At 46.6% G+C, this 12,986-nt stretch overlaps 1 protein-coding gene across 1 annotated transcript; it reads right to left on the bottom strand.

Moving 5' to 3' along the window:
* Positions 1-3,279: 3,279 nt before the first annotated feature.
* LOC127330888 (protein transport protein SEC24 A) lies at positions 3,280-10,692 on the bottom strand. The gene is made up of 13 exons (XM_051356958.2): positions 10,540-10,692; positions 9,317-10,411; positions 9,101-9,239; positions 7,329-7,519; positions 7,049-7,156; positions 6,713-6,916; positions 6,378-6,609; positions 6,141-6,290; positions 5,855-6,011; positions 5,339-5,466; positions 4,934-5,256; positions 4,082-4,267; positions 3,280-3,878 (listed from the first exon to the last, which is right to left on the bottom strand). The coding sequence occupies exons 2-13, from the start codon at positions 10,406-10,408 to the stop codon at positions 3,651-3,653; spliced, it is 3,138 nt and encodes a 1,045-aa protein (XP_051212918.1). The 5' UTR covers positions 10,409-10,411; positions 10,540-10,692; the 3' UTR covers positions 3,280-3,650.
* Between the last annotated feature and the right edge of the window lie 2,294 nt (positions 10,693-12,986).

Below are 12,986 nucleotides of genomic sequence, written 5' to 3' on the forward strand. Positions count from 1 at the left end.
ACTGTTTTTTCCATTTATTTACATCTCATAGGGTCGGCGGTCCAAACGTCTCCCCGGTAACCACCACGACGGTGGCGCCCCAAGTCCGATCGTCGGAAGCGTAATTTGGCCCCGTTTCACGGCCAAGCCAGGTAGGTTGTATGCCTCTAGCCACTTGTTTTTTATACTCCCTCCGATCCATTTTAATTGACTCAGATTTAGCACTCCCTTCGATCCATTTTATTTGACTCACATTTTGTACAACTTTATACTAAATCCGTGTCAACTAAAAGGGATCGGAGGGAGAATACAATTTTACTAAATCCAAGTTAACTACTAAAAGGGATCAGATGGAGTAGTTTATGTAATCAGTGCTTTCCGTTTAATTCTGTGTTGATGAACCATGTGCTATTTGTGGAGCGTCCGAGTGCTGTCCATTCCTGTATCAAGATCTGTGCTAGAAATTAGTAGTACTCCTATTTTTTGTGTGTAATTAGTACTCATATATGAATGGGTTGGATTCTTTCTTTCATACAATGATCGTGCCAGCAAATGGAGGTGAACATGGCCCACATAGGCACCCAGCTAGGGAATGAACTCTCCCTCACCCCGGAGTTTGAGCATGTTCACGTAGATTTGGTGTTTGAGAACAAGATCTGCATTTATCTTCAGCAAGACATCAATACCTTTACTGCCGAGCTTGGCAGGCTCAATGGATGACTTTTGTGTGGAACTGCATAACCAGAGCGTCATATTGATGAATGATGATGATGCAAACAGCACCATCAAGGGCGAGGGTTCGTCCGGATAGGTTTCTAGCGGCGTGTCCTTTAGTTGATTCTTATTTTCAAACTATTTTTTCATTTATTTACATCTCACAGGCCAGCGGTTCAAACGTCTCCCCGGTAACCACCACGACAGTGGCGCCCCAAGTCCAGCCGTCGGAAGCTAAGTTCGGCCGTGTTTCCCGACCAAGCCAGGTAGGCTGCATGCCTGTGTCCACTTGTTTTTATAGTTTATGTAATCACTGCTTTCCGATTAATTATGTGTTGATGAACCCTGTGATATTTGTGGAGCGGAGTGTTGTCCATTCCTTTATCAATATCCATGCTAGAAATTAGTACTCCTATTTTTACAGGTAATTAGTACTCATATATGACTAGGTTGATTTCTTTTTCTTTCATACAATGATTATTGTAGCAAAAGGAGGAGAACAAGACCCACATATGCAGCCAGCTGGAGAATGAACACTCCCTTGCTGGCAAACAGTCATATATGAGTACTAATAGAATTACTCCTCCTAGGAACCGTTCTTCCAGCCAGCTTACGTAGTTCAATTAGAAGCACAAGGCCATAATATGTAGCATATTGTTCCAACACCTAAGATAACAATCAGCTAGAAGATGTATCATATGGTTCCAACTTCCAACATCTAAGATACTAACAATCAGCAGCCAAAACCACGGCAGTTTACACAATAAAAATTTCCAGTTCACCGGTGCTAGTGCTGGCCGCCACTTGATATTATTAAAAGACGAAGTAATCTAGAACTCCTCCCGACCCTCCGTGTCGCTCTCCCCAGGCGACACCGGGGGCGCCCGCCGCCGCCTCCTCCCGACCCTCCTCTCCGGCGCTCGCCCGCCGCCGCTGCCGCCAGCTTCGGGCCGCGGTGGCGGCCCCCCCCGCTGCCAAAGGGTGCCGGGGGCGGGTTCTGTTGGCTCTAGGTGACGGCGGCCGCCGGGCTCGGCTGGGGAAGGCGATGGCGGCCCGCGGGCGCAGGCAAGCCGGGGCGGAGGCCCCGGGGTCGTGGTGGGCGTGGGGATGAGGCGCGTTGTCGGCTCCTCGGCGTGGTGGTCGCGCGGAGACCGCGGATCGGGCCAAGATCCGTCGGGGACAGCAGCTTCGCAGGGGCCCGCCGCACGTTGCAGGGTGGTCGGAGCGCGGCGTTTCCGGCCGGCGTCTGCAGCTCCGAGGTGGTGGTGGCCTCGGAGGGGAGGCATGGTGCTGGTGTTGGCCGCCGTGGCTGCGACCTGCGAGGCAGCATGGTGGCTGGTCCGGGAAGCTCGCGCATCTGCCCGGCCGACTCTTCATCTTGGATCCCCGTGTCGGCGTTTGTCGAAGCCCCCTCTCTGTGGTGGTTGGCGGCGCCCGCGGTGCTCTGCCTCGGCGAGTTCGGCCGGCAGCTGTGTTGCTGCTCAGCTCCTCACCTCCGCGTGGTGCGGGCGGTACTGGTGGAGCGCGCTAAGCTCCTCGGTCTGGTTTTGGGGTCGGCGGTGGTGGCTTGTGTGCGGCGCTGGCGCCGCTTCTGCGCATGAGGTGTGTCTGCGGAGTGTGGGCTGGCAGCGGTTTCGGTCTTCGTCTCGCTGTCCGGTCGCGTGAGGGCGTGCTGGCTCGTTTGCTCCGGGTGAAAGCCTGACCGCGCGGCGTCTGCGGATGTCGCCGTCCTTCTTGGGGGCGGTCGTGGAGCTTTACGACCTTCGCTGCCTCGGGTTCACATCTTTAGGCGAAAGCCTAGATCCCGCGGGATCGGACGACGGCGTCGATTCTTCGTCGAGCCCCCTCTTGAGGGCGTCGTCTTGAAGTTGATGATCCCCTTCGCGCCCTCCTGCGGCCTTGACACACAGGGCATCTAGGTTGGCTGGAGGTCAACCGGAGATGCGGGTGTTTTCGGGTGGAGACTTGAGAGGCAACAACGATGGTGGTGACCAAGGTCTGGTTGCGGCAAGGTCATGTTAGTCGGCTCCGTTCCGGCGTGTTCGAATGTCTTCGTGGTGGTCTCTCCTTGTTGTGAAGTCAAAGCCACCCTCGGGTAGTGTACGATGACCTTCGAGGGATGGTCCGCTGAAGGTCTTATTCGACGCTTGCCTTGCGCATCTCCTCTCCGGGGCTCGTTGCCAGAAGCGGAGCTACCGGTCTCTCTTCGAAGAGTCATCTGTTTGGCATAGGCCGGCTTGATCTTCTTAGCTTTTGTGGGTAGCCAGGGTGTGCCCTTGTGGCGGGGTGTGCTCTGGCACTGTTGTTGTTGGTTTTTGTCCGATTTTCTCCTAAAAATCGGGCACCTTCTGCTTAGAGAAAATCGGGCACCTTCTGCTTAATGAATGAATGAGGCAAAGCTTTTGCCTCCGTTTCAAAAAAAAAAATTCCAGTTCGTTCATCACCATGAGCTTTGTGTTTACATGTTATCATATTTCCCCCAAAAACCATTGATGCAAATAAAAACTGTAAGCAACCTGTGGCCCGGACTTGTCAAATATGATTGAACTCAATGAACAATACCAGAAGAAAATAAGAGTTTGTCACTTTAAGCAAACCCACAGTTGTATTCCAATCACATATGGAAACAGAGTCAACTGCTAAACAAATAGTAGTTTACATCAACTTTAGCACCTAAAATTCTCAAGAGTAGAAAACGTACAAACATCTTTCACGACTCCAGTTGTACAATTTACCATTGCTGCCTAATTATTCTGATACAGCACTTACATTCTTTCTTGTGGCGAAAAATTAATCACAGGAGCAAAATATTAACAGTAAAGTTTGCACGCCAGGTTGAGCGACTGACATACGGCTGGCTCGCGATTTAGCTCCGGCAGTTAAAGAGGACGGCCAGTTCCAGAGCAGAAACTGAATCTGCAGCATTTTACATAAAAACAAAATTGCCAGTTCGCCCATCAGCTCTGTGTTTGCCGGTGAATCTGGAGTATCCAGTCCATGTAGCTGCTAGTTCCAGCCATCTGATCCTCGACCAGGTTGGACAGAAGCAAGAAGCCTTCCCTGGGCTGCTCACCTTGCCGTACCACACGGGGCAGCTGGAAACACGAAGAATCCTTCTCCCTTAGGGTTCTTAATACTGCCATAAAATTTCTTGAGTAACTGTTGTCACATTCTCTCAACTGGATCTGCAAGATGCCCCGTGTCAGCAAGTACAAATAAAAAATGTTGTGGTACTACATCATTAACAGTAAAAAATACTGGGTTATATTCCCACAACCTACCAGAGGTATTTTAAGAGAATAAAAAAGAGAAAGCATATTATTATTTGGATTGTTTTTACCAAACAAAAAGAGGAATGAAGTAGAAATCAAAGAGTAAAAAAGGGTACCTTTGATAGATCAGGGAAGTTTCCCAAGCTGACTCCAAGAATATTATTCGCGAGCTCAGGTTGAAGCGTTCTACCTAACCATACTAGGAAGGTGAAGCCATCGTCAAGAAGATATAAACCAGCAGTGTCTAAACATTGCAAGGTTAGTGGCACCCGCCTTAGGGACCCATCAATCCTTTCTGGCTCCTGAAAATCACAACATTTATTTCAATTAGAAAAACCAACTCATAGAGTAGATTAAACAAAAAGTTAACTTTGAATACGCAAATAAAATTAGCTCAATTTACTATGCCAAATGGCTCTACAAATATAACGAAAACTTAATTTCAAAACAGAAAATAGTTGAGGGGTTAAGGCCCTACCAAACTAACTTAATTTTGAAACAGGAAATAGTTGATGTTAAATTACTGTGGCCATCAGTATTTAGCTCAACGTTGAAATGAATACTAGTGGCTCCACTTATTTACACCCATTCTAAGCGGACCATAAGCATACTTGAAATACAAAATATGCCAAAATTGAAGGAAAAAACTTCATACCAAGCATACCAAATAAAAACAGCTACCGGCCCATAATCAGCATATTTCACTTATTGCTCACAATGTCTGATGATGCTGCAAAGCCTAAAAATATAATGGAAGCTACATTTCAAAACAAGATTTAGTAAGGCCTACCAAACTAGTTGCGCAGATTAACCAGTTCTTATATGGGTTCTTTCCATCCCAACCAAATGAAACTGAGTTATTTTTATTCTTTCATACTTGATTTACACAGTTTAGAAGTAAAAAAGTCTAGAAGTGGTACTGGTTAAAAGGAAATTCATCATTTCAGTAGGAAGAAAATATGGCATACCACTGTCAATACTTCATCAAGCCTGTACAGAGAAGGGTAAATAAAATTGAGCAGCCTTCTCGCAGGCAGTATCATCATACTGAAACCAGCGGCACAACGTTCATCAAGAGAGACATCAGCATAACCACCACGCAGAGCAAGAGATTTGCATATGGCTAGGATGTACAGTGGCAAGTATCTTAATGATTCTGGATATATCAGCCTCCCTCCTATCCGATGTTGCACAACATATAGGTTCCGGTACTCTTTCAAACTTCTCACGAGCTTTAACTGTAATTGTTGTCGAACACTATCCAGCTTATCAGACAGTGAGTTTTCGACAGCTGCAGGATACCAACAATTAGTAAACTATACAGTAATAATAACTAAAATTCATGGAAGGGGAGAAGCAACAATCTTACTGACCGATTCTAGCCAACAATGACACGATGGCACCAGTATCTGCTTGACGATACATTTCACTAAGATCTGTGACCACAGGTGCGGCTGCTGTATGCACCCTGATACGTCTTTCACCAGAAGATGATGTATATCTGATGGTGGTTAAGGACACATGAATCATACTCATGAATAATATTCTGAAAAATAAAACGCCCACGGATGCAGAACAGTTTAAAGTATAATGGACAACAGGCAACATGAGGTATTACTACTAAATACTAATATATACTATTAAAACTCTTAATGTTTGACACAAATGGTTTGACAAGAATAAAGGTGTTTCTGTTCTCTTCTAAATGGAAATATAACAACCATATTCATGGATCTAGCAAAACAACAAGACCCTTTTACAGATGAAAAGCTTGAGAAAGTTGCTTGTTTGACAATTTGTCAATTTATAATTTGTAAAATTTATTTTCTCACTGAAATCAAGAGATATACTTCGAGCACTGCATAAGCAACTTGACAGGAAAAAGATACAGCAATGCCACTTGGAAGTATACAGTCTGTGTGGTCATTAGGGTCTCCTCTAGAGATAGTTGCATCGCAAACGCTTTATCAGAGTCAACAGCTGGAAGAGCTAACAAATCTGTCGACCTTAGCATGAAATGACCATGATATGTTGTGAAACGCACCCCTGCAAAGCACCATGTCATGAGAGTTAGGTTGAATTAACTAACAAACCAAGGAGATATTTAGAAATTATAAGATAGTAGCATGTAGCTGTGGATATATATATATGTATACATATATCTAGAACTAGAACCTTTTCCACATCTGATACGCATAACAGATTCCCAAGCAGTCTCCCGAGTAAGGTTTCTGCTAAGCTCATGATTAAGTTTCTCTCCGTGAGTAGTTGCCTGGAAGGATGGATAATGGTACACCTGACCACCAGTATATTTTGCCAGAGAACCTACAAATTTATAGATCTCAGAATAAGGAAAAGCAAATACTAAATACTAAAGGAACTTCTGTACAGAGGTTGTCAGTGAACTGTCACCTAAGGAGGCTATATCACAATACTTGTCACTCAAAGAAAAGATGTCCACTGCGATCTGATTTTTCGTGAACTCAGCGGCCATCTGTTTATAGAAAGGATCTTCTGGTACCCTTAGAAGATGCTCCTTATCTGTTCCATATGCACGCACATCATCTCCTCGAAGTCTCAAACGGCCAATACCAAGAGATGGCAACGTGCTCTGGAAGACAAGCAACTTTCCGCCCATTTGACCCTACAAATGGAATGACACAAATGCCCATAGATTAAATCGTGCAAAAGAGGGCACACAAGAACAACCAAACAATCATTCAGTAATAAATCATTAAGGATCTTACCATAACCATGAATGCTGCTTTAAGTGCAGGACCCAGAGCAGATTCTAAATTTACATTATCATGAAACATATTGGGCAAGCTATCGAGGAATGTCTCGACAACCTCTCTAGAATCGACCAAATTAACCAAGAGATCATCCGGCAATGGCAGAAAAACATCGTCCAAATCAGCAACCACCATCATTTGAGGTTGACTCAAGGAAGACTGATACAAGCACAGAAAACAAGTTGCTTAAGTACCTCATAAAATCAAGTTTGTTATGTTAGAACAGTGATGCTGTAAAACAAAATGCAATCTCAACGGAAAATAATAGCTAAGAGGAGATGTAGAAAATACCTTGAAATTGTGGAAGTGTAATGTGCTGTCAAAGGTTAAGAATCCAATTTGTGTTCGAGGAAAGCCTAGAAGATCATCAAGGCATGATTTGATGGTCCTTGCAACTACCTGGAAGATGGCGCGTGACAAAATTATTTAAATATTAAAAACCAAAAATGATTTCATGTTCAAAAATAAGAACATCCTGCGGCACTAGTTTGCAATGTCAATGACACAAAAGAATGGTGGACCTCAGAAATATGGGAAGTTGAAAAAAAACGTAAAACTAGATAGAGCATACCTCAAGCAACCCACTTCGAACTGCAGATACCGAGACATCAATAAGAAAGAAATAGGAAGGCGGCATTGGTGGCCGAACCATATATTCAGTAGGAGCAACAAACTCCACTGTTCCTTTAGAAAGCTCTGGTCTTTGATCTGTATCATATCTTCTGCCACTGGCATCAAGAGCACAAAAGTACTCACCGGGAACTGCAGAAAAAGAAAAATATAAATTTTGGGGAAACTGTCTAGGAAAAGGGTGCTAACTGCTAAGAGATCAGTCAGTACTAACACAAACACATACAGGAGAGTACAAATCATTTTTAGACTACTTTTTTCTTGCCAAACACTAATGGTCAATTGGATACACATGAAGGTAGCCCAAATAAAAAAATTCTTATGTGTGTATTCATTTTGATTATTAAATAGGATATGCCAAACGTGGTAATTAATATGCTTGAAAGAAGATACTAGAAAAGGCTGAATCAACAGGACCATGCTCTACATAACAGATCCTCTTTCAAGACATCGGTGGTAATACCTCCAACCTCCTATTCAAATAAATAAAATCTGAAAGCACCTTCTGGAAAGACCTTTACTGCGATGGTTGACTGATGTCTCATATCTCAAGATAATTCCTCCATCCAATCCATAATAAGTGGTGTGGTTTTAGTTCAAATTTAGAGACCTTCTGGAAAGACCTTTACTTCGATGGTTGACTGATGTCTCATGTCTCAAGATAATTACTCCAACCAATCCATAATAAGCGGCGTGGTTTTAGTTCAACTTTGTCCAAATTAGAACTAAAACCACGACACTTTGAACTAAAACCAGGACACTTATTATGGATTGGAGGGAGTACATGGAACAGGTATTTAACTGAAACTAATTTCCTCATAATCATGGATATTTCAAATCCTTCTTTTTAATTGAATATTTCAAAATTATTTCATCAAAAGTGGTATTAACTCTCTGGAAAATTGTAATAAAAAGGGTAGCATTAAGTATATTCCTACATATATTCTAAAATACTCCCTCCGTTCCTTGATATAAGGTGTATAGTTTTTTGAGAAAAAATCCATAATAGGGTGAATTGCGTTGCACCACCTGTCTGGAAAAGTTTTTTTAGGATTTGATTACGTTTTCTTATCTTATGCAAACTCCTTTATTTTCTCACAATAATTTACCATGGATAATCCAGTCCAAACCTGCTGTAATTTTCCCTCCATGTACGTTCTTTAATTTCCATGCCAAAAACTGTACACCTTATATCTAGGAACGGAGAGAGTAGCTAAAGAACTATGTTTCCCTTCTCCGCCATTTTCAAAGCTTTTCAGGAAGCAAGACGAAATATCTCTGCCTCTCTGGTACGTTAAGTGATGCTTCCATCATTTTGCAATACTGCCACACCAATGATTAATGAATATCTTAACCCAGGTTATGGTTCACTCATAGCATAAACAGTTGCACAGAATTTTCTTCCCTTTATGAGAACATCGAATCAGCAAAATAGTATGTCATGCTAGAATAGATTTCACACTATTTCGCAAAAATAATAGTGGCAGATATAGAGGATGAACAACTAAACAGTATTGGGATCGGCATATCTTGGTAAACGGTTCCGACTATAGACAAAACTAAGACAAGCAAGAAAAAACTGGAAAGAGCATATGTGGCCACATAACTAGCTGGCAAGTTACATACTTTATTACATGATGTGATGGCTGCATGAAAACATCGGTAATCACCCATTCAATACACATCGAATCTTTGTAAGTTAGTTAAAGTTACCATCATTGAGCAACGTGCAAAGATTGCAGCGCCATTTCCTTCCAGCATCTGCGAATGTTGCATAAGGGTTTATATATGTCCTACATCTTCGACAGCGGATTACACCAGCCGTCCCGAAGTTGACAACTGGCACTTCCTCCTAAGTAACAAGAAACAAAAATGTCAAGCAACTCCAGTGCTTTGGATAAAGAAAATGACAAGAGCAGAGTGTGTTACCCCATCAGGTGATTCTGCGAGAGGATGCACCACGGCACCAAGGGGCAAATGCCACCTGGAGACCAACGACTGGGACGCCGGAATAGTGTGGGTTGTCAGACGGAAGTACCTCGGGTGGCAGTTCAGTGGGTACGCCTCTAAAACCTTAGCGGGCTCCTCGTCGCCCTCCAATGGACGTGGCAGCCCTTTCACATCAGCACCCGGATCAAGCGAACCAGGGGCAGAACTCAGTGACAGAGATTGGAAGTCCTCCACTAAGCTCTGGAGTGTGCCCATTGGAGGCGCTGTAGCAGGATATGATGGCTGATTACTATAAGCGGAAGGTGGCCCCATTGGAGGGGGTGGCATGCTTTGCATTGGCTGCTGAAACGTTGGCCGGGACATCGGGAACTGCGGGTTCGAAGGAGGGCCACCAGGGTAGTACCCTTGCATGGGTTGCACGGGCGGCTGCTGGGACTGTACCTGCGGTGGCCTCACATAGGTCGACGGAGGCATGGCGCTCCCTGTGGTGGGGGATTGCGGCTGCGGGGGAGCTATCGGAGGGCGGAAAGGTAGAGGAGCTGTGGCAAAAGGGCCATGCGATGGAGGCGCCGCAGAGTACGGGCCCTGAGCTGGCGGCGACGTGGCACCCAAGGGTCCATGTGAAGGAGGCGCTGTTCCGAAGGGTCCATGTGAAGGAGGCGCGGGGCCAAAGGGTCCCTGGGATGAAGGCGCAGCGCCGAAGGGTCCCTGAGGCGAAGCCACGGTGGAGAAGGGGCCACCCTGTGGCGACGGGGACGTGGTGAACGGTCTCTGAGGCGGCGGTCCGGCGCCGAAGGGCCCCTGAGGCGGTGCGGGACCTCTGTACCCACCCATTGCCGCGGGCGGAGCAGCTCCGAACGGCGCCCCGGGAGGAGCAACCGCCTGCGGGACTGGCGCACCATGCTGGAGCGGCGGCGGGGCGAACGGGCCGACCGTGCCACCGGGTCGCGCGAGCCCAGTAGCGGCCGTGAACGGCGCACCCGACGGCGGGGGGGCGGAGGGAGCGAAGCCCGGCATGAAGCCAGACACGGGACGTCCCGGCGGCCGCTCGTTCCCCATGGACGGACGCATCACCTGCGGAATTCAAGAAGCAAAGGTCAGGTCTTGATCCGGGCGGGGGGTTTCTCGATCGGATCCCACGCCACGGCAGCCGGATCCAGCGGCAGGGGCCAGATTCGGGGGGAGGGTGCTCAAGGGCGTACCGAGATCGGGGCGGCGACGGCGGCGCTCCGGCCTGGGGGGAGAGAGATTGGAATTTGGAGGCGATTGGGGGAGACGGAGAAGAAGGTTCCGAATAGAAAAGAGGTGGAGGCCAGCGTGCTGCTGCAGTGTGCGCGTGTCTCTTTGGGGTGGGCCCCACACGTCTGTCTCCCCAGTCTGCTCATCTCCGACGTGTAAGTAATTTTGCTCGAGGAAACACTTTTTTTTACAATCAATACCACTTATAGTAACAAATAGTACATGGTTTAGATAGACGAGCTGACTCCAACGATTACAAAATAAAGTCTAAAAGATACTAACAAATCTTTGAGGTCTTCAATTTTTTCCTTCTTCCAATATAATCTTTCACTCTTCTGAGGGCACCTAAAGATAGATAACGAACCATAAACCTGTAAATACCGATGAAGGTTCTCCCATAATTTTAATTTGAGCCGCAATACTAAGGTTGCGTGCACGCGCGCAACCATTAAAATAATCATTCAACATCGGCAAGAGTACCAACACCAGTATGTCAGGGAATAATAATCGACTAGCCTTGTCCATGTCGATGGAGAGCCGAGAATACGAATCACCATTGTCGAGGACGTAGCAGTCGGGACAAAACTGCGAGGATAATCCTCCTCGTGGCAACAACGACAGAAGATCCAAAATCGATCTAGCGAAGCAAGATCTGAAGGCCCATACCTAGAGGATTGTAATGTTTCAACACCACCATTGGCGTCGAGAAGGAGACCTCATCATCGAACGAAAAGCCCAAAGATCACTTATTGCAGACGATGCCATCTCCATTGACGGAAGCCAACAAGAAAACGACTACCAAAATCCTAACATAATCAACTAAAAACACTACTTTTATTGGAAACTCCACGCATAGATCGGGTTCCCCACTCCTCCCGACGCCGACGAAGCTGACCGGAGGAGGGGGGAACTGATCTATGGAGGAGGCTGAAGTGGAGGCAGCTAGGGTTTTGGAGAGGCGGCGGCTTTCTTTCGCGTCCAGCCCGACACTCCAACACCTTAATGCCCCATACAGTAGCAAAGGCGAAAACTACCGTCTATAATAAGCCAAAGTCTACTCCAACACCAAGTGGACAAAACCCGAAACTGCACGAAGATGTTTTCGAGAAAACAATTCCTAAGAGCATCTCCGCCAACGGTCCCCAAATAGGTGTCGGCAGGTGCGTAGCGCGCTATAAGGTCGTCGGCACCTCCTCAAGTTGGGACGTGGTTGCACACACTGATGACCCCTATAAAAATCTCAAAAATAACTTTGAACGGGCAAGCATAATTAAACTACAAAATTTCACTCAAATTTAGGATTTTTAACAAAAAATTTGAATGAAACTTGAACTTTAAAATAGATTGAATTAAACCCTAATCTAATCTACTAGCCATCGGTTTGGGCGCGCGACGGGGCCGCCTCGTCGTCGTTCTTCCCCTTTGTTGCTGCATGCACCCGTGCCCGCATCTCCGCCCTTGCTTTGCACATCTGGCGGTGGAGCATGTCCGACAGCGACGCGGAGCTTGCTCGCTGGAGGCCGTCTCGGCCTGGCGCTGAGCGTTCAGCTCAAACATCCTCTGCCACTTGGCCACCGTGCGAAGATGATCCGCCTCCTCCGTGGTTGCGCACTAGCGAGAGATATCGAAAACGTGCTCGAAGTTGGCGCCGTTGGTATCTTCCAGCTCTTCCTCATGGAGCCTCCGGAAGCGTTGCGCGTTGAAGGAGGCCAATATCGTCGCCTGCTTATGGTCGTCTTGGAACTGCTCCTCCTCGCCCCACTGAGCCGCCTCCTCCACCACCTCGGATTTTGCGTATGCTATGAACGCCTCGTTCCACTCGTCGAACTAGGAGTCGTCGAAGTTGAAGTCCGGTAGCTTGAACTCAGCGTCGGGCTACGACGGGTCCACGGGCCGGGCTGCAACGGCTCTAGTTGTGGTGGTGATTGCTGCGTTGCTGGCGGCGTGTGATACGCGTACAGCACGCGTCCGTTGGGAACCCTAAGAGGAAGGTGTGATGCGTACAGCGGCAAGTTTCCCTCAGTAAGAAACCAAGGTTTATCGAACCAGTAGGAGCCAAGAAGCACGTTGAAGGTTGATGGCGGCGGAGTGTAGTGCGGCGCAACACCAGGGATTCCGGCGCCAACGTGGAACCTGCACAACACAACCAAAATACTTTGCCCCAACGTGACAGTGAGGTTGTCAATCTCACCGGCTTGCTGTAACAAAGGATTAGATGTATAGTGTGGATGATGATATTTGCAGAAAACAGTAGAACGAGTATTGCAGTAGATTGTATTCGATGTAAAGAATGGACCGGGGTCCACAGTTCACTAGTGATGTCTCTCCCATAAGAAATAGCATGTTGGGTGAACAAATTACAGTTGGGCAATTGACAAATAAAGATGGCATGACAATGCACATACATGTT

The sequence above is a fragment of the Lolium perenne genome, chromosome 2, assembly GCF_019359855.2.
Source record: "Lolium perenne isolate Kyuss_39 chromosome 2, Kyuss_2.0, whole genome shotgun sequence".
Classification (NCBI taxonomy): Eukaryota; Viridiplantae; Streptophyta; class Magnoliopsida; order Poales; family Poaceae; genus Lolium; species Lolium perenne.

Bases quoted from the DNA above. Each gene is read 5' to 3' on its own strand.
- LOC127330888 (XM_051356958.2), bottom strand. From the start codon at position 10,408: ATGCGTCCGTCCATGGGGAACGAGCGGCCGCCGGGACGTCCCGTGTCT. The intron at 6,917-7,048 runs GTATTTTCTACA...TGCTTGTATCAG, and splicing joins TACACTTCCACAATTTCAAG to TCTTCCTTGAGTCAACCTCA. The intron at 5,467-5,854 runs GTATCTTTTTCC...AACCACCATCAG, and splicing joins TACTTCCAAGTGGCATTGCT to ATATACATCATCTTCTGGTG.